Source organism: Saimiri boliviensis, chromosome 10 (assembly GCF_048565385.1).
Source record: "Saimiri boliviensis isolate mSaiBol1 chromosome 10, mSaiBol1.pri, whole genome shotgun sequence".
NCBI classification, from domain to species: Eukaryota; Metazoa; Chordata; class Mammalia; order Primates; family Cebidae; genus Saimiri; species Saimiri boliviensis.
Genome location: NC_133458.1, coordinates 17,494,268 through 17,518,577, shown reverse-complemented (window position 1 = coordinate 17,518,577; position 24,310 = coordinate 17,494,268). Strand labels below are relative to the sequence as shown.

Here is a 24,310-nt window from a genome sequence, read left to right as displayed (position 1 = left end):
ACTACTATTCTTCTTGCATTCTCTATGAATTTGACACTTCTAGGAACCTCATGTAAGTGGAATTTTATAAAATTTGTCCTTTGGTGACTGGCTTATTTCACTTAGCAAAAATCTTCAAGGTTCATCCATGCTGTAGCATGTGTCAGCATCTCCTTCTTTTATAAAGCTGAGTAGTATTCCACTGCATGTACCACACTTTATCTATTCACCTGCTGATCAACACTTTGGTTACTTGGTCTACCTTTTGGCTATTGTGGATAATGCTGCTATAAACACAGGTGTACAAATACCTATTTGAGTCCTTGCTATCAATTCTTTTAGGTATTTAGCCAGGACGTCCAACTCTTCTAAATGGTTTTCCCTCTTGTTATTTGCCTCCAAATTACAAAATGACATGTTTGTACAGTTTTCAACTTCAGATATTACTGAATTCCTACCATGCCAGATGAAGTCTTAATCCTCACACACCTCTCTTAAGCATGCACATACCTCCCTTTCCTTCAATATTCAGTATACTGGACTCAGCAAAAAGTATCCACTAGAAGAATGAAAACATTCAAACACATTTGGTAATCCATCGATTTTCTATTTTTCTCTGGAGACATCCTTCCTGGATAGGACTTCCAGATAAAATATAGGATACCCAGTTAAACTTGAACTTTAGGTCATAACAAATATGGATCCTTTCATTCTCCTGACCCATCCTGGACTGGCTGCTCTCTGGGCCAGTCTAATTATTCTTCCAAGTGTATTTTACCACTTTAAATTTGTAATGTTGATTTAGAGTTGACTGACATTTTCAGAGATGACACTCTCATTTAGTTAACTATTGTTTTACTTCTGTAAGTTAAGATTTATAGTTTTTTTCATATAGAATCATAACTTTTATAGTAAGTTTATTCTTTTTTTTTTTTTTTAATTGTATTTTAGGTTTTCGGGTACATGTGAAGAACATGCAAGATTGTTGCACAGGCACACACATGGCAGTGTGATTTGCTGCCTTCCTCCTCATCACCTATCTGGCATTTCTCCCCATGCTCTCTCTCCCCCATTTCCCCCCAACAAGCCCCAGTGTGTGATGTTCCCCTCCCTGCGTCCATGTGTTGTCGTTGTTCAACACCCACCTATAAGTGAGAACATGCGGTGTTTGATTTTCTGTTCTTGTGTCATTTTGCTGAGAATGATGGTTTCTAGGTTCATCCATGTCCCTACAAAGGACATGAACTCATAGTTTTTTATGGCTGCATAGTATTCCATGGTGTATATATGCCACATTTTCCCTGTCCAGTCTGTCATTGATGGGCATTTGGGTTGGTTCCAGGTCGCTGGTATTATAAATGGTGCTGCAATGAATATTTGTGTGCATGTGTCCTTATAGTAGAATGATTTATAATCCTTTGGATGTATACCCAGTAATGGGATTGCTGGGTCAAATGGGATTTCTGTTTCTAGGTCCTTGAGGAATCGCCACACTGTATTCCACAATGGTTGAACTAATTTACACTCCTACAAACAGTGTAAAAGTGTTCCTATTTCTCCACATCCTCTCCAGCGTCTGCTGTCTCCACACTTTTTAATGATCGCCATTCTAATTGGTGTAAGCTGGTATCTCAATGTAGTTTTGATTTGCATTTCTCTAATGATCACTGATGATGAGCATTTTTTCACGTTTGGTGGCCTCATGTATGTCTTCTTTTGTAAAGTGTCTGTTCATATCCTTCGCCTACTTTTGAATGGACATTTTTCTTGTAAATCTGTTTTAGTTCTTTGTAGATTCTGGGTATTAGCCCTTTGTCAGATGGGTAGATGGCAAAAATTTTTTCCCATTCTGGTGATTGCCGATTCACTCTAATGACTGTTTCTTTTGCTGTGCAGAAGCTGTGGAGTTTGATTAAGTCCCATTTGTCTATTTTGGCTTTTGTTGCCAATGCTTTTGGTGTTTTGGTCATCCAGTCCTTGCCTATGCCTATGTCCTGAAGGGTTTTGCCTAGATTTTCTTCTAGAGGTTTTATGGTGTTAGGTCTTATGTTTAAGTCTTTAATCCATCTGGAGTTAACTTTAGTGTAAAATGTCAGGAAGGGGTCCAGTTTCTGCTTTCTGCACATGGCTAGCCAGTTTTCCCAACACCATTTATTAAACAGGGAATCCTTTCCCCATTGCTTTTGTCATGTTTGTCAAAGATCAGATGGTTGTAGATGTGTGGTGTTGCCTCTGAGGCCTCTGTTCTGTTCCATTGGTCTATATCTCTGTTTTGGTACCAGTACCATGCTGTTTTGATTACTGTAGCCTTGTAGTATAGTTTGAAATTCGGTAGTGTGATACCTCCAGCTTTGTTCTTTTTGCTTAGAATTGACTGGGCTATGCAAACTCTCTTTTGGTTCCGTATGAAGTTTAAGGTGGTTTTTTCCAGTTCTGTGAAGAAGGTCACTGGTAGCTTGATGGGGATAGCATTGAATCTGCAAATTACTTTGGGCAGTATGGCCATTTTCACGATACTGATTCTTTTAACCATGAGCATGGAGTGTTTCTCCATCTGTTTGTTGCCTATTTCATTGAGCAGTGGTTTGCAGTTCTCCTTGAAGAGGTCCTTTGCGTTCCTTGTTAGTTGTATTCCTAGGTATTTTATTCTCTTTGTAGTAATTGTCAGTGGCATTCGTTCTTGATTTGGCTCTCTTTAAGTCTGTTACTGGTGTATAGGAATGCTTGTGATTTTTGCACATTGATCTTGTATCCTGAGACTTTGCTGAAAATTGAGCCGAGATAATGGAGTCTTCTAAATACACAGTCATGTCATCTGCAAATAGAGACAATTTGACTTCCTCCTTTCCTAATTGAATACCCTTTATTTCTTTTTCTTGCCTGATTGCTCTGGCTACAACTTCCAATACTATACTGAATATGAGTGGTGAGACAGGACATCCTTGTCTAGTGCCAGATTTCAAAGGGAATGCTTCCAGTTTTTGTCCATTCCATATGACAAAATATGGCTGTTGGTTTGTCATAGCTTTTATTATTTTGAGATATGTTCCATCAACACCTAGTTTATTGAGGGTTTTTAGCATAAAAGGCTGTTGAATATTGTCAAAGGCCTTCTCTGCATCAATTGAGATAATCACGTGGTTTTTGTTTTTGGTTCTGTTTATGTGGTGAATTACGTTTACAGACTTGCGTATGTTGAACCAGCCTTGCATCCCCAGGATGAAGCCTACTTGATCATGGTGGGTAAGCTTTTTGATATGCTGTTGCAATCGGTGTGCCAGTATTTTATTGAAGATTTCTGCATCTATGTTCATCACGGATATTGGCCTGAAGTTTTCTTTTTTTGTTGAGTCTCTGCCGGGTTTTGGTATCAGGATGATGTTGGTCTCATAAACTGATTTGGAAAGGATTCCCTCTTTTTGGATTGTTTGGAATAGTTTCAGAAGGAATGGTACCAGCTCCTCTTTGTATGTCTGGTAGAGTTCGGCTGTGAACCCATCTGGACCTGGGCTTTTTTTGGGTGGTAGGCTCTTAACTACTGCCTCAACTTCAGACCTTGTTATTGTTCTGTTCAGGGTTTCGACTTCTTCCTGGTTTAGGCTTAGGAGGATGCAAGTGCCCAGGAATTTATCCATTTCTTCCAGGTTTTCTAGTTTATGTGCATAGAGTTGTTTGTAATAATCTCTGATGAGATTATTTTACTGCATCTATTTGATTATTCTCTCTTTTCTTATTAATCTGGTTAGTGGTCTATTTTGTTGATCTTTTCAAAAAACCAGCTCCTGGATTTAATTTTTGAAGGGTTTTTTTGTGTCTCTTATCTCTTTCGGTTCTGCTCTCATCCTAATTCTATTTCTTGTCATCTGCTAGCTTTTGAGTTTTTTTGACGTTGCACCTCTAGCTCTTTCAATTTTGATGATAGAGTGTCAATTTTAGATCTTTCCTTGCTTCTCATGTGGGCATTTATTGCTATATATTTTCCTCTAGACACTGCTTTAAATGTGTCCCAGAGATTTTGGTATGTTGTATCTTCATTCTTGTTGGTTTCGAAGAACCTCTTTATTTCTCTGCCTTCATTTCATTGTTTATCCAGTCAACATTCAAGAGCCAGTTGTTCAGTTTCCATGAAGCTGTGCGGTTCTGAGTAGTTTCTGAATTCTGAGTTCTAACTTGATCGCACTGTGGTCTGAGAGACTGTTATGATTTCCATTCTTTTGCATTTGCTGAGGAGTGATTTACTTCCTATTATGTGGTCAATTTTAGAGTAGGTGTGATGTGGTGCTGAGAAGAATGTATATTCTGTGGATTTGGGGTCGGGAGTTCTGTAAATGTCTATTAGGTTTGCTTGGTCCAGGTCTGAGTTCAAGTCCTGATATCCTTGTTAATTTTCTGTCTGGTTGATCTGTCTAATATTGACAATGGGGTGTTGAAGTCTCCCACTATTATTGTGTGGGAGTCTAAGTCTCTTTGTAGGTCATTAAAAGAACTTGCTATATGTATATGGGTGCTCCTGTATTGGGTGCATATATATTTGGGATCGTTAGCTCTTGTTGTTGCATTGATCCCTTTATCATTATGTAATGACCTTCTTTGTCTCTTTTGATCTTTGTCAGTTTAAAATCTGTTTGATATTATCAGAGACAAGAATTGTAACTCCTGCTTTTTTTTGCTCTCTATTTACTTGGTAAATCTTCCTCCATCCCTTTATTTTGAGCCTTTGTGTATCCCTGCATGTGAGATGGGTTTCCTGGATACAGCACACCAATGGGTTTTGGCTTTTTATCCAATTTGCCAGTCTGTGTCTTTTGATTGGGGCATTTAGCCCATTTAAATTTAGGGTTAATGTTGTTATGTGTGAATTTGATCCTGCCATTTTAATGCTAGCTGGCTGTTTTGCTCATTAGTTGATGCAGTTTCTTCATTGTGTCGATGCTCTTTACCATTTGGTATGTTATCAGAGTGGCTGGTAGTGGTTCCTTTCTATGTTTAATGCTTCTATCAGGAGCTCTTGTAAGGCAGGCCTGGTGGTGATGAAATCTCTCAGCAACTAGTTGTTCATAAAGGAATTTATTTCTCCTTCACTTATGAAGCTTAGTTTGGCTGGGTATGAAATTCTGGGTTGAAAGTTCTTTTCCTTAAGGATGTTGAATATTGGCCCTCACTCTATTCTGGCTTGTAGGGTTTCTGCTGAGAGATCTGCTGTGAGTCTGATGGGCTTCCCTTTGTGGGTAACCCAACCTTTCTCTCTGGCTGCCCTTAGCATTTACTCCTTCATTTCAACCCCGGTGACTATGACAGTTACGTGCCTTGGGGTTGCTCTTCTTGAGGAGTATCTTTTTGGTGTTCTCTGTATTTCCTGGACTTGAATGTTAGCCTACCTTGCTAGGTTGGGGAAGTTCTCCTGGATAATATCCTGAAGAGTGTTTTCCACCTTGGATTCATTCTCCCTGTCACATTCAGGTACACCAATCAAAAGTAGATTAGGTCTTTTCACATAATCCCATACTTCTTGGAGGCTTTGTTCATTTCTTTTCACTCTTTTTTCTCTAATATTGCCTTCTCATTTTATTTCATTTAGTTGATCTTCAATCTCTGATTTCCTTTTTTCTGCTTGGTCGATTTGGCTATTGAAACTTGTATATGCTTTGCGAAGTTCTTGTGCTGTGTTTTTCAGCTCCTTCAAGTTATTTATGTTCTTCTCTAAGCTGGTTATTCTAGTTAGCATTTTGTCAAATCTTTTTTCAGGGTTCTTAGTTTCTTTGCATTGGGTTAGAACATGTTCTTTTAGCTCAGAGAAGTTTCTTATTAACCACCTTCTGAAGCCTGTTTCTGCCAATTCATCATACTCATTCTCCATCCAGCCTTGTTCCCTTGCTGGTGAGGAGTTGTAATCCCTTGTAGGAGGAGAGGCATTCTGGTTTTTGGTGTTTTCATCCTTTTTGCGCTGGTTTCTTCCCATCCTTGTGGATTTATCCACCTGTCGTATTTGTAGTTGTGGACTTTCAGATTGGGTCTCTGAGTGGACGTCCAGTTTGTTGATGATGAAGTTATTTCTTTCTGTTTCTTAGTTTTCCTTCTAACAATCAGGCCTCTCTGCTGTAGGACTGCTGAGGTCCACTCCAGACCCTGCTTGCCTGGGAATCACCTGCAGCGGCTGCAGAACAGTAAGGGTTGCTGCCAATTTTTTCTTCTCCCATCTTTGTCCCGGAAGGATACCTGCCAGACGTCAGTCTGAGCTCTCCTTTATGAGGTGACTCTTTGGATATACTGGCATCAGGGAGCTGCTTGAGGAGACACTCTGTCCTTTATAGGAACTCAAGTGCTGAGCTGTGAGCTCCATTGTTCATTCAGAGCAGCTGGGCAGGTATGTTTAAGTCTGATACAGCAAAACTCATAAACACCCTTTTTTTCCCCCCAGGTGCTCTGTCCCGGTGAGTTGGGGCTTATATATAAGTTCTGTCATGCTGCTGCCTTTTTTCAGGGCTGCTTTGTCCAGCAAGGAGGCAGCCTAGTCAGAGTCTGTCTGCAGAGGCTTTGCTGAGCTTGTCCACGCAGCTGCTGTGTGAACTTCCCTGCAGTCCTGTTTATATGGGTATTGTTAGAACTGCCTTGGCAATGGTGGCCCACCTCTGTAATGGCAGACTCTCTCTGTAATGCGGGCTGCCTCAGCAATGGCGGACTAACTCTGTAGTGGTGGACTGCCTTGGTAATGGCAGACGCCCCTCCCTCACAGAGCTGGACCATCCTGGGTTCAGCTGTGCTTGCTGTGAAATTCTCAATCCAGAGCATTTCAGATTGCTGTTTTTTTGTGTGGGTGGGACCAGCCGAGCCTGATCACCTGGCTCCCTGCCTCAGACCCCTTTTTATTTTTATTTTTTCAGTTGAACAGGCGACTCTGTTCTCCCAGGTGTTCCAGTTGCCTGTTGAAAAGGCGCCAGGATCTGTGTGATTTCCCATGTGGTAACCCACTGCACTGGCTGAAACAGCCACGCGGAGATTCATGGCGCTTTTTTGCCTGGGAATCTCCCGGCCTGGCTCCATTTCAGTCCCCTTTTTATCAGTTGAATGGGCAACTCTGCCTCCCAGGAGCTCCAATTGCCAGCTAAAATGGCGCTCGGACCCATGTATTTTGTGCAGAGACACGTTGCACTGGCCAAAACAGCCACGCTGGCGACCCATGGGGCTCCTCCACCTGGGAATCTCCTGGTCGGTGGGCAATAAAAATCCTGCAGTGGCTCACACCTGTAATCCCAGAACTTGGGAGGCTGAGATGGGCAGATCGCCTGAGGTCAGGAGTTCAAGACCAGCCTGACCAATATGGTGAAACCCTATTTTTTTTAAATTAAAAAAAAAAAAAAATCCATCTGGAAATGTGGTGTCCACTCACCCTCTGCGCTTTCGCTGGGAGCTGGAATCCTGAGCTGCTCCTAATCGGCCATCTTAGTAAGTTTATTCTTAGTTTTGGTGATCATGCATGGGATTTATGTATGTATAAACTTACATATATATTTAAGATCAGCTAAGACTTTTGATAGTAAATCAATTTAAATGTGATTACTATAACACTTTAAAAACAACTTATTTTTCTACTACATCTGAACACACTGAGAATTACACAAACTATTCTAACCATGGATATTAAACCAGCATTTGAATATTTTGTAAATGTATACCTCTTACCATTTTCCAAACACAGCCCTATTATAAGTTGTTAAATTATCAGTTGGCCTCCATTCCTCCACCTAATTTCCTCTCAATTTAAGCTAGACGCTAACAGAACCACGTTCTTGAATAATTACTTTAAAACACTCTTTCTTAAACACTGAGAATAGCTCTTAATTAAAAATTTTAAATACTTAATTAGATTTTATGAACTTTTATGAAAGGGCATTTACCGAACCATCTCCTTGCCCCATTTCACTATCATCCCTCTCTCCACCCCAGCTTCCCTAGCTTGAGTCACCTTACATTTCTTCTCTTGTTCTAATTACTTAAATAAGTATTCATCTCTGGGTAGCTGAAGTTAACTAGATCTGAAAGTCTACTGTTTATTCTCTGTATTTTTTATTTTTTTAAAGTATACTAAAGTAACCTGATAACTCTTTCCTTAATCAGAATACAGTATTATAAATTTCTCTCTAGGACTTTAGAAGCCTCAAAACCTGAGAAACCTCCAAAGACTCAGCTCATTATATTTCTTCTAGGTGTGTAAGGGTTTTCAGGTATTTGTAGGGTGAGAATAGATTCATTTGCTTCTCGAAGCAGGTAGTATATCAAGCATTTACATGACAGTTTCTACTCTTACCTCTATTGCTCGAATTACTTTAGAAAGTTCTTTAATAAGGTGTCCAGGTCTAACGTTGTCTGGAATTTCAAAGGCATGTTCAGATACAAGCTGTATTTAGATTAACAAAAATAAGAAAACCAAAGTTACTTACACTTTAATATGTAAAAACAAATTTACTAAACCAATTTTTGGATTCTCTGGACTTTATAGACATCACTTTCAAACACTAGTAAGCCAGGGTTCAGAGTTTGTTTACCTAGTGTAATGCCTTCTAAGGAGATTCTCATTAACATATAAAATCCTCTTAGATTGTGTTAAAAACAGACTTGTCTCACAGTGAATTGTGCTTTATATTGAGTAGTAACCTTGTACTCTACTCCTCAAAGCCTACTGTAATTCTAACTACTACTACTTATTGGTAAAATAACAAATTAAGCTTAACATTTAATTCATAATGCATAAGGATTTTTAAGGAGAACACAGGTATTAACATAATCCTAGTTTCTCTTACAAAATCTAATTTGAATAAATTTTTGTAGTTTTCTTTTTTCTTTTAATAGTCAAACATAAAAGAGAAAAAAGATCCCATCAACAGGAAAGGGGAAGGCTGGGCACGGTGACTCACGCCTATAATCCCAGCCCTTTGGAGGCCAATGTGGGTGAATCACCTAAGGTCAGGAGTTGGAGACCAGCCTGCTGGCCAGTAGTAGAGATGGTGAAACCTGTCTCTACTAAAAATATAAAAATTAGTCAGGCAGAGTGGTGCACACTTATAATCCCAGCTACTGGGGAGGCTGAGACAGGAGAACTGTTTGAACCCAAGAGGCAGAGGCTGCAGTGAGCCAAGATCTGGCTATTGCACTCCACCCTGGGTGACAGAGCAATACTCCATCTCAAAAAAAAAGGGGTGGGGGGAAGTGGAATTAATTGGTGGGTTACCGTATCTACTCAGTTGCAAACTAATGCCATTATTATGTCTATTTTCAAATTTTAATCTCTAGATATAAGAATAATTTGGTTTTTTAGATACTCTCAACATGCTAGTTTCTGCTTCTGCTTTATATATTCTACTTGGTTTTAGCATCATTTGTTAAAACAAAAGTAATATAATCTTCTAATGCTGTGGTCTGATACTATTAAGTACATTACAAGCATCAACTCATTTAAAATTACCACTATGACATGGATACTATTATTATTCCCATTTTACAATCGACAGAACTAAGGCACAGAAGTCAGGCAATTTGCCCAAAGTCATGAAGCTAGTTTATTAGTAGCAAAGCTGAGCTTTGATTCCAAACATCTACTCCAGAATCCATGCTCTTCATCACTATGCTGAGCTGATTCGCATCTTAAAACAAATTCAATAAAATAGGTAATGCAAATGTATTAACAGAATTTATTATTGATAACTAATTTTACTATGCATCAAAATCGCCTAAGAAGTTTGTTAAAAATAGAGGTTCAGATCAGAATCTTTAGAGGAAGATCCAGGGGTTTTATTTTTATAAAAAGCTCTAGGCTGGGTGCGGTGGGTCATGCCTGTAATCCTAGCACTTTGGGAGGCCGAGGTGGGTGGATCACCTGAGGTCAGAAGTTCAAGACCAACCTGGCCAACATGGAGAAACCTTGTCTCTACTAAAAATAACAAATATCAGCCAGGCATGGTGGTGCACACCTGTAATCCCAATTACTCAAGAGACTGAGGTAGGAGAAACGCTTGAAGCCGCAGAGGTTGCAGTGAACTGAGACTCAGCTACATGCCAGCCTGGGCAATAGAGCAAGATTCTGTCTCAAAAAAAACCAAAAAAACAAAACAAAACAAAAAAAAGCTCTAAAGGCAATTCTGATAAAGTCACGAATTTGAGAACCACATGTCTAAAGCCTTCAGTAGGAAATTATACAGCTTTGGAAACATACGCTTTATTTTGTTATTATCTTGTTGAACAGTTTTAAATTTGCTTACGGCTTTCGTTGTCACCTAGACAATAAGGTCTTTCACAGTGAGGACATGCTTTTTATTTTCCTGAATGCTTCCACAGTGTTGTGCTCTAGTAGATATGTAACAATGATAATAAAGAGAGAGTATAAAATCATTGGTACAGTAACCTATTAATTACTGTCTCCCAGTATTTCTTAAAAGCAAGGTTTTGTTTTTTTTTGAGATGGAGTCTCGCTCTGTTGCCCAGTCTAGTATGCAGTAGTGCAATCTCAGCTCACTGCAACCTCTGCCTCCCAGATTCAAGTGATTCTCCTGCCTAAGCTTACTGGGTAGCTGGGTCTACAGGCGTGGGCCACCACGCCCAGCTAATTTTTTGTATTTTTAGTAAAGATGGGGTTTCACCGTATTGGCCAGGCTGGTCTCAAACTACTGACCTCATGATCTGCCTGCCTTGGCCCCTGAAAGTGCTGTAATTACAGGTGTGAGCCAACATGCCCAACCTAAAAGCAAGATTTTTATGTCAAAAGGACATTCAAAAAATTAATATGGACGCAGCCAGGTACAGTGGCTCATGACTGAAATCCCAGCACTTTGGGAGGCCAACTTGGGTGGATCACCTGAGATCAGGAGCTCAAGACCAGCCTGGCCAACATGGCAAAACCTCATCTCTATTAAACAATACAAAAATTAGCTGGGCGTGGTGCGGTGCACCTATACAGCTACTTGGGAGGCTAAGGCAGAAGAACTGCTTGAACCTGGGAGGTGGAGGTTGCAGTGAGCCAAGATCACACCACTGCAGTCCAGCCTGACCAACAGATCAAGACTCTAAAAAAAAAAAAATAGGAGAAATTAATATGGACATGTATTTTCATCAGCTCACATATATATGTATCACTTATTAAAGCATTATGTGCAAAGGTCCATGGAGTTATAATAAGGATGAGAAAGACAGTCCCTGTTCAAGAGCTCACAGACCCAGCTGAAGGAAACACAGATATATTACCTTATAAACATCTGTTTTAAGCCCAGAGGCACTAGAAATACAGCATGGATGCATAAGGGAAGGAAACATTAACTCCAAATGGAAAACTGGAGATGGTGGGATTCAAATGCAAACAACTCATATTTTAGTGAAAATAGAAAGCTCATGCTTGAAATTTGGACTCTCCTTTCCTTAGCTTTTATATAAATCTAGCAGAGTGGTAAGGAGTATAGGCTTTGAAATCCCACAGATCTAAGTTTTAAGTCCTAGCTTCACCAGTTCTCTTAGGCAAGTTATTTAACTCTTTGAACCTCAGCTTTCCCGTATGTGGAATGGTGGTACCAATAGCACCCAGATCTCATACAGTTGGCTTTGAGGATTAAGTGAGATCATGTGTATATAGACCAAGCACAGTGCTCTCAGCACATTATAAGGGCTCAATGTTATTTATTATTATTCTATATCTGTAGACTCATTTCTTAGTCAATTTCCTAAATATACTTTAATTACTTTCTTTTCCAGATCAAAGATTAAAGAAATACCTAAATACTATATTCTCATAACAGAAACCAGTATATTTGTATATACTGCATGATAAAACACAGGTTTATATAAAGCATGATTTCTTTTTGAGAACTTAGTCTTGCTCTGTCACCCAGGCTGAAGTGCAATGGCATGATCTTGGCTCACTGCAACCTCCGCCTCCCGGGTTAAAACAATTTCCCTGCCTCAGCCTCCCAAGTAGCTGGGATTACAGGCACCTGCCACTATGCCCGGTTAATGTTTATGTTTTTAGTAGAGGTAGGGTTTTACCATGTTAGTCAGGCTGGTGCCAAACTCCTGACCTCAGGTGATCCACCTGCCTTGGCCTCCCAAAGTGCTAGGGTTAAAGGCATGAGCCACCGCCTGGCCCTAAAGCATGATTTCTATTCCCTCTACTATTGGCACTCACAAGTGCTGCCAAAATAGCCCAAGGACTGTGTTTTCCTAATCTTGCCACATAAAACACAGTGATTTCACTATTGAAACAACTTACTTCTTTTTTCATCCATAATTTTAAAGCAGTATGCAGTGCTTTCACTCCCTGTACTAGGTAAGTTTGAGGCTGGAAACCATCTTCTCTCAGTTCTGTGGGAATGGAAATGGGGGTGGGAAAAAAAAAAACGTTAAAATGTTCTAAAGTTAAAGGGATTCACTTCAGATTTTGAGTAACCACCAAATATAAAACTATACAACTTCCAAATTAATAAAAAGATCAAAAAGTGAAATACGAAATGATCAATTCAAAAAGACAAAAGAAACAGAATTACATTAAAATTTATTAAATACTCCAGTTAAAAAGAAGACCATTTCACTGGATTTAATTTTTCCTGTAGAGATGAGGTCTCAGTATGTTGCCCAGGCTGGTCTCAAACTCCTGGCTTCAAGCAGTCCTCCAGCCTTGGCCTCCCAAAGAGCTAGAATTACAGGCGTGAGCCACTGTATCTGGCCAGATTTTAAAATAAGCTAAATATTCATACGTACCATATTAAAAAAAAATAGAAAGGTTTCAAATAAAAAGGTGGGGAAAAGATACCAAGCTTCCAAAAGAAAGGTGGTGTAACTGTCATTAATATAAAGGGTTATTTCATAATGACCAAGGATTCAATTCACCAGAAAGACGCATGTAACCATTTAGAATTTGTGCTCAATAACACAGTATGAAAATATAGAAAACAATAACTAGACAGAACTACATGGAGAAATAAGTAACTCCACAATCACAGTGGAAGATTTTCAAATATTTTTCTTAGTAAAAGATAGAGGAAGTGAACTAAAAAAAAATCAGTAGACATATATTCAATTTCAACAATATAAAACTTGGTTAAATGGCCATAAATAGAATATTATACCCAGCAACTGCAGAATACACATTCTTTTCAGACACACACAGAACACTTACAAAATTCATCCATATTCCAGAACCATAAACAAGTCTCATCAAAGTCCAAGATCTAAATCATACATGTGTTCATAATGCAGGTAAGCTAAAGGAAGCCTATATGTTTAGAAATTAAGAATGCAGATATTAAGAAATAGACTGCTAACATATGGGTCAAAGAAAAACATTGGAAATCAGACAATATGTTGGTTAAACAACAATAAAACATATCAAAATGTGTTATATACTATACATGCAGAGAAATGTATAGCTTTAAATACTTATGTTAGACAAGAAGGCTAAAAATTAATGAGCTGAAGACCCACATAAGTTTTAATACCAAAAAAACCTGATAAAAATAATAATCATAAATTAACAAAACAGTAAACAGAGCCTCAAACAGGGTCTTAAAAAAAGTAACAAAATTAATATAAAGAGAAAACAGGCACAAATATCCAGGTATGGAGAATAGAAATAATGTCATTACAAATGCCACAGATAATCAGTAGGTAAGAAGGTAACATGAAGAACTTTATTACTTTTGCACCAATCCGGTAATAAAAATAAAAGAAAAAATAATTTTTGAAAAAGAACTTTATGCAAACAAATGTCAAATTTTAGATATAATTTCTAGATACATTTTAAGAAAATATTTACACAAATGAACTCAATAATTAGCCAGTAAAGCTTTCTAGTCCTTTAATCACTAAAGACACTGACTCAGCAGTCAAAAATCTTTCCACAAAGAAAACCATAGATCCAGATCATCAGTGAGTTCTGTCATTCAAGAAAGAAATCATTCCAATCGTACACACACTTCTCTGGAGATCAGAAACAGAAGGAACAATCTCAACATTTTGTCTGAGGCTAGCATAACTTTCATATCAAAATCTAACAAGGACAGCATGGGAAAACAAATTTCACTCATGTGCCAAAATGCACACAATCTATGTAAATATATAGAATATATAAAATATAAACATACAGAATTTAAACAATATACTAACCTAGTGGTATATAAAAATTATAGGTTGGGTTAATATTAGAAAATCAAATAATATAACCGCTAAATTAAAAGGTTAAAGAAGAAATGATTTTTCATATATGCAGGCAAAGCTTTTCATAAAATTAAACTACATTTTTTAAAAAAAAAGGAAAAAAACAATCTTTTAGCTAACTTAGAATAGATAAGGACTTCCTAAACCTGATAAAGGTTATCAACAAAAAGCCTACAACAAAGGTAATAATGGTAAAAGATTGAAAGCTTTCCTTCTGAGACCTGGAACAAAGATAGAGCTGCCCACCTTTGCCATTTCTATTCACTGTTTCCCTGGAGGTCCTAGACAACTTGGTAAAGCAATGGAAAAAAAAAAAAAAGATAAAAATATTAGAAAAGAAGGAACAAAACTGTCATTATTCACTGAGGCTGTATACGACTGTGTATTAGAGAATCAAAAAAAAAAAAAAGCCTCAGATGATTAAATAATATTTTTTGTTTTGTTTTGTTTTTGAGATGGAGTCTCGCTCTTTTGCCCAGGTTGGAGTGTAGTGGCGCTATTTTGGCTCACTGCAGCCTCTGCCTCCAGGGTTCAAGCAACTCCCCTGCCTCAGCCTCCCGAGTAGCTGGAATTACAGGCATGCACCACCATGTCTGGCTAATTTTTCTGTATTTTTTTTTTTTTTTTAGTAGAGGTGGGGTTTCACCATATTGGCCTCTTACTCTTGACCTTGTGATCTGCCTGCCTTAGCTTTCCAAAGTGCTGGGATTACAGGCATAAGCCACCGTGCCCAGTCAAATAATCATTTTTAAGAAGGTTGCTAAAATCAGTATAAAAATTAACTGCTTCTGTATTCCAGAATCACATGGTAAGTTGAAACATATGAAATTGCTAATATTTGACTATTTTTGAAGTACAAAAACAAATTTCATGTGAGTTCAACCATATGTATATAAATACTTAGGAATGATTTATATGGTTTGGATCTGTGTCCCCACCCAAATCTCATGTTCAGTTGTAATCCCCAATTATTGGAAGTGGGGCCTGGTGGGAGGTGGTTTGATCATGGAGCTGGATCCTTCATGAATGGTTTTGCACCATCCTCTTGGTGCTGTTCTCATGACAAGTGAGTTCTTAGGAGGTCTGGTTGTTTTAAAGTGTGTAGCATCTCTCCCTTCACCCTAACTTGCTCCTGCTCCCCCTTTGCCTTCCACCATGGTTATGTCTCCTGAGGCCTCCCCAGAAGCTGAGCAGATGCTAGCATCATGCTTCCTGTAGAGCCTGAGGAACCCTGAGCCAATCAAACCTCTTTTTAAAATAAATCACCCAGTCTCAGATATGTCTTTATAGCAATGCAAGAAGACTAATATGTTTTTATAATAGCACTAAAAAGTAGATGGAGTAAATCTAGCAAGAGACACATGTGTAAAATTTTTACCAAAAAAGAAATGCCAAAAGACATTAAAGATCTAAATAGAGATGTTCCATGTCATTTTTAGAAAATTAAGTATTTATTGACATCAAATTTTGCCTAAATTGATCTCTAGAGTTAACATGTTCAAAATAAAAATCTCCATAATACTTGTTTGCTTACTTTTGGTAGAGTGTCAGCTTGTAATGAGGTAACTCAAAAATTTATATAAAAATGAAAGGGAAAAGAAAAGCCAAGACGTACTTGAAGGAGGAGGACCTACCAGATATCAATTCTTATCAAAAGGTTAATAAGATAGTGTGCCTGGTGGAGAGACAGATTGCTAGCCCACTGGAACAGGAGGGTGGGTGAGTATGTGTGTACACGACCTGCACAGATAGATATCAACACAAGATAAACTAGAGTTGTGGTGTTTATGAAGAACAGAAAAAGAATGGATTACTCAAAATATGGGGCTGGGACAAGGGGATATTTATATAAAAGCAAGTGAAAATATTTATATAAATACACACACACAAACAGTAAAAGCTTTCAGAAAACAAGGATATCTGCAAGACCCAGGGATAAGAAAGAACTGCTTAAATAAGGCACAAAAAGCACTAAAAATAAACGTTAAAAAAAAAAAGTTAAGAAATTTTGTCTTTCAGTAAAGAGAAAATCCAAAAAAACCTATACACATATGGAAAAAAAAACCCATTCCATTAATAATAAGGGAAATGCACATTAAAAGCACAAAGAATACTACTTCATATCCATAAGGTTTGCAGAAATTATAACCTAACAATGTCAAGTGTTGGCCAGAGCACAGAGCTTTGGGAACTCTCATGCCCTGCCCTGGAAATGAAAATTGGGAACAATTCTGCAACAACTACTAAATTCTGTCTATGACCTGGCAATTGGCCCTGTTTTCTGGAGTAATTCTTGCACTATGTGACAAAGACAAGAACTTCTTAGCAACATTTTCCATAAATGCCAAAGCCCAAAAATAACTCCAGAATGTCAAACTGCAGAATCTGTGTTTGTGTGTGTGTGTGTCTATTCATAGTATATTCATACAACAGAATACTCTAGCAATGAAAAAGAACTATAGCAACACAGAAAAACATGAATGAATGTCACAAACAATGCTGAGCAAAAGGTTACAAGAGAATACTAGTATGAATTTATTCATATGAAGTGTGCAAATGGAGAAAATTATTTTAGTTTATAACACAGGTGATAAAACTGAAGAAAAGGATTATCACAAAAGTCAGGATAATGGTTATGTCTAGAAAGGAAGCAGAAAGGTGTAATAAGAAAGATGACAGAGCATTTCTAAGGTGTTGACAAGGCTGTTTTTGCTTAATTGGGGTAGTTTTTACCTGAGTAATAACAGCTTTATTCTTTTTTTTTTTTTTTTTTTTTTTTTTTGAGACGGAGTTTCGCTCTTGTTACCCAGGCTGGAGTGCAATGGCACGATCTCGGCTCACCGCAACCTCCGCCTCCTGGGTTCAAGCAATTCTCCTGCCTCAGCCTCCTGAGTAGCTGGGATTACAGGCACGTGCCACCATGCCCAGCTAATTTTTTGTATTTTTAGTAGAGACGGGGTTTCACCATGTTGACCAGGATGGTCTCGATCTCTCGACCTCGTGATCCACCCGCCTCAGCCTCCCAAAGTGCTGGGATTACAGGCTTGAGCCACCGCACCTGGCCAACATTTTTATTCTTAAAACAGTGTGTGTGATGGTAAAGTATATATAAACACAAATGCCTTGAGTTTTTTAATCAAATTGTGATAATCTAAAACCAAAAAAAAATCTATTAGATGTGGTCCAAAACTCAGCTAGGTTGAAACAAAGCATTTCAATTCTGCACAGTGGCGAATTTCCTTACACAAATCCAAACTGGTTCACTGTTTTACTATCACTGACATCAAACACAGTAAACAGTTTCAGATGATTTAACTTCATTTAACCCACCATATAAGCCTTAGAGTTACGGATGATTCAACTTCATTTAACCCACCATATAAGCCTTAGAACAGTCTGAGTTGGCAAACAATAGATCGCAATGTAAAGTAAAAAGGTTAGGGATGATAGAACAACATAATTTGGGGTCACAAGACCACCATTCCTGTTTCCAGGATGAATGCTTAAAACAATGCCAATTGCTCTAATGATCATTTGGGTTTTGCCTTGATGAGAGTGGATTGAATCACTATGATTGCCAGGTATTCTATACTAATCTGGATAATGAAATGAAACATAACAACCTACAAATACCCTTTTCTAATAATCTTTTTTAAGAAGTCTTTAATGTATAGAGTAATGCCTTCCATCAGACCTGAATGTTTCTGAACTTTCGACGGCCTAACACAAAGACTAAACAGTTCTAAGACAAAGTATTGCTCCTGTGCCTTCATGAGCAATGTCAAGATTTTGTCTTTCAGATAAAATCCTTAAATTGTTTTAAAAAGTTTTAAATTAGTTTTAAAAAGTTAAAGGATGAGCCTCTCTTAGACATTAGTGGGAAAAAAGATCACTGTGCATAACCCCAGGGGTACAGGCGTGCATGCGTGTGTTGTGTGTGTGTGTGTGTGTGTGTGGAACTTGGGAGTCTTGGGATAGAAAGAAAAGAGGGGAGAAAGCACCCTGAACCAAGTATAGAATTGCCAGCCTCTTAACCAGAAGGTTCAATAGTTGGGATTTATTTCCACAAAATGAGGAAATTTATGAGTGTTTTTTAAAGTATTTAAAAGTGTTCCTAACTGTCTAGGCTTGCACTTAAATAGGAGACTATAAACTCTGTTGTCCAGTATTTTAATGAAAACTATGTATGGCAACTCTGCAGTCCACTGTGACATTCCTACAGCCAAGAAAAACATCTGGGAACACTGAACGTGTCAGGGTTTCATGATAAGGATTCATTTCTGGAGCAAAGACTGGTCTTGTGAAGGAAGGACCTGTCCCTTCTCCCGCATGAGCTTCTACCTCCATCGCATACACCAGAAGCACTGCCAGGACATCTGTGCACTGTGCTGTGAGGTGGGGGGTTTAGGGTATCATTGTTATATGGGTTTTATCATTTTAGTTCTGTACGTCCTATCTTGGGAAGTAAAGTTTTGGTTATTTCTCTTCATTTTAACTTTTCTTCTTGTTTAACTTTAAAATGGAAAAAGAGGCAAATGTTCAGAATGAACTTTACTGTCTGTTTATGTCTATTCTGAGAATTGCAAATTATAATAGTAGCACTATTTGCAAACTGATTAAAAAAGCAGACAATCTATTCTCACTAGCACATGAGCAGGAGAAGCAGACAATAGAAGCAAGTGACATCAGTCTCCAACTTGACTGTTCAAAGATTAAATCGAAATATTAAAACATCAAAATTCTATCTTTTAAAAATGTAGAATAAAGACGTGTTCAAAAAAGGTTTCTTTCTTCAACTACAGAATCATTTCAGTTGGTCTGTATGCTAATGGGTGACTTAAAGACTAGCCAGCATAGTGGTCATAATGGTGATAGCACAGACATTACCTGATTCTCTCAGGACGTGAAAATTATTCCCTCTGGTTTGGTTGTTTTTCTTTTTTGTGTTTTTGAGACAGAGTTTTGCTCTGTCGTCCAGGCTGGAGTACAATGGCATGACCTTGGCTGCAACCTCTGCCTCTCGGGTTCAAGTGATTCTCCCTACCTCAGCCTTTCCAAGCAGCTGGGATTACAGGCATACATGCCTGGCTGTTTTTGTTTTTGTTTTTGTGTTTTTGAGACAAGAGTCTCACTCAGTCACCAGGCACCAGGCTGGAGTGCAGTGGCGCGACCTGGGCTCACTGCAACCTCCGCCTCCCGGGTTCAAGCAATTTTCCTGCCTCAGCCTCCAAGTAGCTGGGACTACAGGCGCACGCCACCACACCCAGCTAATTTTTTTTGTATTTTTAGTAGAGATGGGGTTTCTTCATGTTGGCCAGGTTGGTCTCGAACTCCTGATCTCAGGTGATCTGGCTGCTTCAGCCTCCCAAAGTTCTGGGATTATTGGCGTGAGCCAGCGTGCCCGGCCTAGTTTGCTTTTTTAAAAGCAAATTTTAGGAAGGTATATTAGGTTAAGTCTCTTGACATAAACTGCATTTTTAAGAGTCAGGCACTGTTACATGCTTGATAATGTCTGCAGGCTTCTAGAGTACTAAATGGAATGAACATTTCTAATGTTACTTACGTTGTTCTGATCCAAGCCTTTTATAACTAATTTTAAGAACATGGATTGTCAGATTATAGACTAGAGACTCTTAACTTGCTGAAAAGGTTCCTGAATGGGGGGAAACCATATATTTAAAAAACAAAATAGGAGAGACATCCATACTCTACTAGAAAAGGGACTCTTTCTGTCAGGTGGCTGTGAGTGAATTTACAAATATTATGCATCATATCATATAAAAATATGCAAATTGTTACCTTTCAGGGTTTCCAGCAAGTTTTTGGCTACGAACCAACATATGGCTTCAAAGAAAGGGAATTTGAAAAGATCTGGTGTTTTTAGCCTTTTCTCCATCTCATAACACCTAAATGAATTTGAAGAAATATTTAATATTAATATTAGCATTTCAAAGTTAAATGAAAGTAACCAACCTGAAAATAAAATAAGCAGGTCATGATATATAAGACCAGTGAAGTGTTTTACATTTCATAGCAACATCACATTTGGACAAGACTGAATTGTGATCTTATCCAGGTTCTAACTATAATTTGACAGTACACTAAAAAATTGTATTGAACTTCACAGAAGATCAAGATCATACTTTGGGATTTGTATCCTAGTTTTAACAAAAAAGATTTTTACAAAGGTTCTACTATAATAAATAAAAGTATGTGTCTTAGAAAACAGCTCCATGTGTAAGACAACAGTGCAATACTCACCCAAAAGTTTTCTTTAGGCTCAACTAAGCATTCCAGGTCAAGACCACATTTGGCACAAATAGCAGGAGCCATCCCTCCCTCAGGGACAGCTCAGATACAAAGAGACAAGATCCACACTTGGTAGGTGTGGGAGCTGTTTAAAGCTGCTTAAAACCTTATGCCCTGTAAGAGTCACCATCTCCTATAATAACTCCACACAGAGATGCATAGCTTCTAGGGATCTCTATGAGTGTGCCAAGTTACAAGAGTTACCACATTCAGGCAAATCCAAAGATATCGCTTCTTACTAGGTATTAGGTATTTCTAGTTCTCCCAGTCCTGATTCAGTTTATCAATCAAGAATCATTTTTACCATAAGCATTGTTACCTAGTAAAAGTCTACACTCATTAGATTACCAAGGGAAGTGAGTTATACAAAGATCAAATTCTCAGACAGAGAGGAAAGAGCTATTAATCCTTTACCTGCAGCAAAATTAAAGCAGGTGTTTTGATAGCAATCCTGACTTAGGGTTGCTTTTTTTTTTTTTTTTTAAAGCACCATATGTCACATCTGAGTCTGACTAGATTATGTTCATTTCCCTCATTGCCAAAATAGCCAAAGGAGAAGACACACATTTTCCTAAAATTTTGAAATTTGGGATGTTACCTGAATAAGTTCCGTTTTTGTTGTTTTAGATTAGAAATGCAAAGTATCCTCCTGGCAAAATTTTAAAATACTACTATTGTTAAAAGCTCCTATTCCTAATATCTCAGGTACTATTTCCATGGAATCTCAAATAAAATATGCTATCTTTTTTTTTTTAAGTTTAAAAAAAAAGAGTATCCTATTTTTAAAAAGGACAAAAGGTCATTCAAATGCAGATGACACAAACCTGAGCTGCATGCCAATGTTAAGGTTGTGTAGGAAGTTCCCCCCAAAAGCCATACAGTCCTGAGAAGTGAGCACAGCATGAATCCACCCTGAAATGGTTAAAAAGATAAAAAGCAGTGATTTTTCAATATGTAAACCAAACAAATATATCTACCTGTGAAGTAACTCAAAATATCAATATCAGTTTATTTCATATTCCAGTACTAGAGAAATTAATGTTTATTACAAGCTATAGATTAATTTATTTATTAAATGCCCATTATATGCTAGGCTCTGTGCTGAGTTTGAGAAATAAGCTGAAGCTTTCTTGTAGTTGTTACTGTATTTGTCTCTTTGTTTTTAAAAATAGAGATGGGGTCTCCCTTTGTTGCCTAGGCTGGTCTCAAACTCCTGACCTCAAGTGAACCTCTCACCTTGGCCTCCCAAAGTGCTGGAATTAAGGCATGAACCACTGTGCCCAGCCTGTTTTTGTTTTCCAGTTTAAAAACACAACCCAACTTTATATTAAAGATTTTACTATGAGACCAGCCAAATCTCGTTTGAATTAGAAAAACACGTTTTCCATTAGAGAACACTAGGATTGATGGGGCACTCCACATCCCTGGTGTCACCCTGAAATTAGGTCCTGAAAGGACTAAGCAGAGGAGGACCACAGGAGTCAATCTGAGACCTGATGCTGTAAAAAGGAAAAGGTATTATTACCCGCATTTAATTATGAAGCGTTATGGTCCTATAAATATAGGCACTGCTGATAAAAATGATAATCTGTATTCCCATAAAAATATTTACAAAGTGACAATCATTTCTAAGACATGACACCTAACTATTGAAAAAAATGTTCACAGACTTAGACTTGAAGACTTCACCAGAAATATATACTCACATATTTGTATGCAAATTAGCTTTTAAAATATACAAATCCCATTTTCTTTATATTTTTCATCTTTTGACCCCTCACTGTACTGTAACACAGTAACAAAAAACCCTCAAAGGACTCACTTTCAAGTGTGCCCACTTCTGTGCTCAAAAGCACAAAGCCTTGAGCTTGACCTTGAAACCACAAATTAGAAGTCTGTGCCAACTACAAATCCTACACATCAGTGGCTCTCAATAACAGCAGTACTGTCTGTTCAGGATGTTTTGGAACATTTAAGGGTTTTTCTGATTGCCACAATGATCTGGAAGCACTACTGGCAATTTGTGAGTGGGAGCCAGGAGTGCAACACAGGAGAGAGTTCCACACAAAATGAAATTGTCCTGCATCACTCAGGACTGTCTTTTCCTGAGCATTCATATAGGTGCAAAGCCTGTCCTATTAACTATCTGAGCCTAGAAATTAGAACTCTATTTTATATACATGTGTGTGCGTGTGTGTGTATACACACACACATACATACACACGCACACATGGCGTATTTTCATGGTCTTGGCACCATTTCCAGAAATACAAAAACTGTACCGTAGTTTGTTTGGGAGCTTGTCAGCTGCCAATTACCTTGTGTAAAAAAAAATCACATTGCATACAGCAGTGGTTCTCTAAATATGGTCCCTATCCCAGCAGCACTTGCATCAGCCAATAACTTGTTAGAAATCTACATTCTCAGGCCCACTCCAGATCCACAGAATCCAAACCTTGGCCATGAGGTCCAGCAATCTGTGTTGTAACCAGACCTCCAGGTGATTCTGACACTCCAGGAAGTATCAGTACGTACACCAGTGCTACTGATAGAATTTGTGCTGCCACTGAGACACACCTAGATTGAGTTCCTTCCTTATGCAATTACCATTTCATTCTGTTCTCTAATGCTGCTGTGCCTAGGCAGGCACATACTGAAATAGCATTCCATTTTAAATTACCTTTTTATTTCCTCTTTATATTATAGTTAGGACATTAAATCTATTTAAAAAATTATTCTATGAATGTCAATTTATTATTTTGAAGAGGGTACAACAAAATACTATGAAAGCGAGAAGTAGGAAGATTTAAGGGAGGGGCATTCACAATGTGAATTAACCCACTCACAATGAAAATACGATACTTCTCTAGGCAAATATTCTGGTAGTTCTAAGGTATTTCTTCATTTATTCAACACACATTTAATATTATACACCAGAGGCAAGGCAAGAAAGCAGGGCCTGTGGGAACAGATCCCCTTGAACTCTACAGTCATTAGGGTCACCAAAATCAGCACACAATTCTCAAAACCACTGGTCTGGACAGTCTATACATTCATTCACCTCTCAAAATGACAGACCTGATACCTATACTTGAGGCTACAGCTAAGACTGATACTCAGTCCTTTTTCTGAGGGTCTCTCAAGACATACCCTTTGCCTCCTAACTGTCCAGGGGCAGCAGCCCAGATTGTTACAGGCTTGGCCTTGAACAGCAATGGAGAGCTGACCATAGTTCAGACTATCAAAATTAAAAACTTTTGTGCATCAAAGAACATTATCAAGAAAGTGAGCAGACAACCCACAAAATGGGAGCAAATATTTTCAAATCATATTTACTGATATGGGTCTCGTATAGAGAATATATAAAGAACGCTTACAAATTCAACAATTAAAAAGGACAGATAACACAATTTTAAAATGAGCAAAGGGGGTTTGAATAGACATTTCTCCAAAGAGGATATACAAATGCCCAGTAAGAAAAATGCTCAGCATCATTACTCATTAAGGAAATGTAAATCAAAATCATGAAATATCACTTTACATCCACTAGAATAGAAGGCAATTTACAGCACTGGTGAGGATGTGGAGAAACTGGAACTCAAATACACTGCTGGTAGGAATGTAAAATGGTGCCATCTGGAGAACGGTTCGGCAATCCCTCAAGAAGTTAAACCATATAATGCAGCAATTCCACTACAAGCTGTATTTACCCAAGAGAAATGAAAACATGCCTCCACATTAAAAACTGTTTATGGCCGGGCGCGGTGGCTCAAGCCTGTAATCCCAGCACTTTGGGAGGCCGAGGCGGGTGGATCACGAGGTCAAGAGATCA

General features: G+C 38.2%; 1 protein-coding gene and 1 long non-coding RNA gene across 4 annotated transcripts in view; one reads left to right on the top strand and one right to left on the bottom strand.

The window, feature by feature from the left end:
* LOC141580032 (uncharacterized) overlaps positions 1-24,310 on the top strand; it is a 152,841-nt gene that overhangs the window by 57,096 nt on the left and 71,435 nt on the right. The gene's annotated exons all lie outside the window — the stretch shown is intronic.
* Positions 1-24,310, bottom strand: part of KDM7A (lysine demethylase 7A) — a 91,677-nt gene that overhangs the window by 17,152 nt on the left and 50,215 nt on the right. The window contains exons 8-11 of the mRNA XM_039472911.2: positions 21,303-21,390; positions 19,969-20,075; positions 12,227-12,318; positions 8,285-8,374 (exon numbers count right to left, since the gene is read on the bottom strand). Coding sequence (XP_039328845.1) covers positions 8,285-8,374; positions 12,227-12,318; positions 19,969-20,075; positions 21,303-21,390 — 377 coding nt within the window. The remainder of the gene's footprint in view (positions 1-8,284; positions 8,375-12,226; positions 12,319-19,968; positions 20,076-21,302; positions 21,391-24,310) is intronic.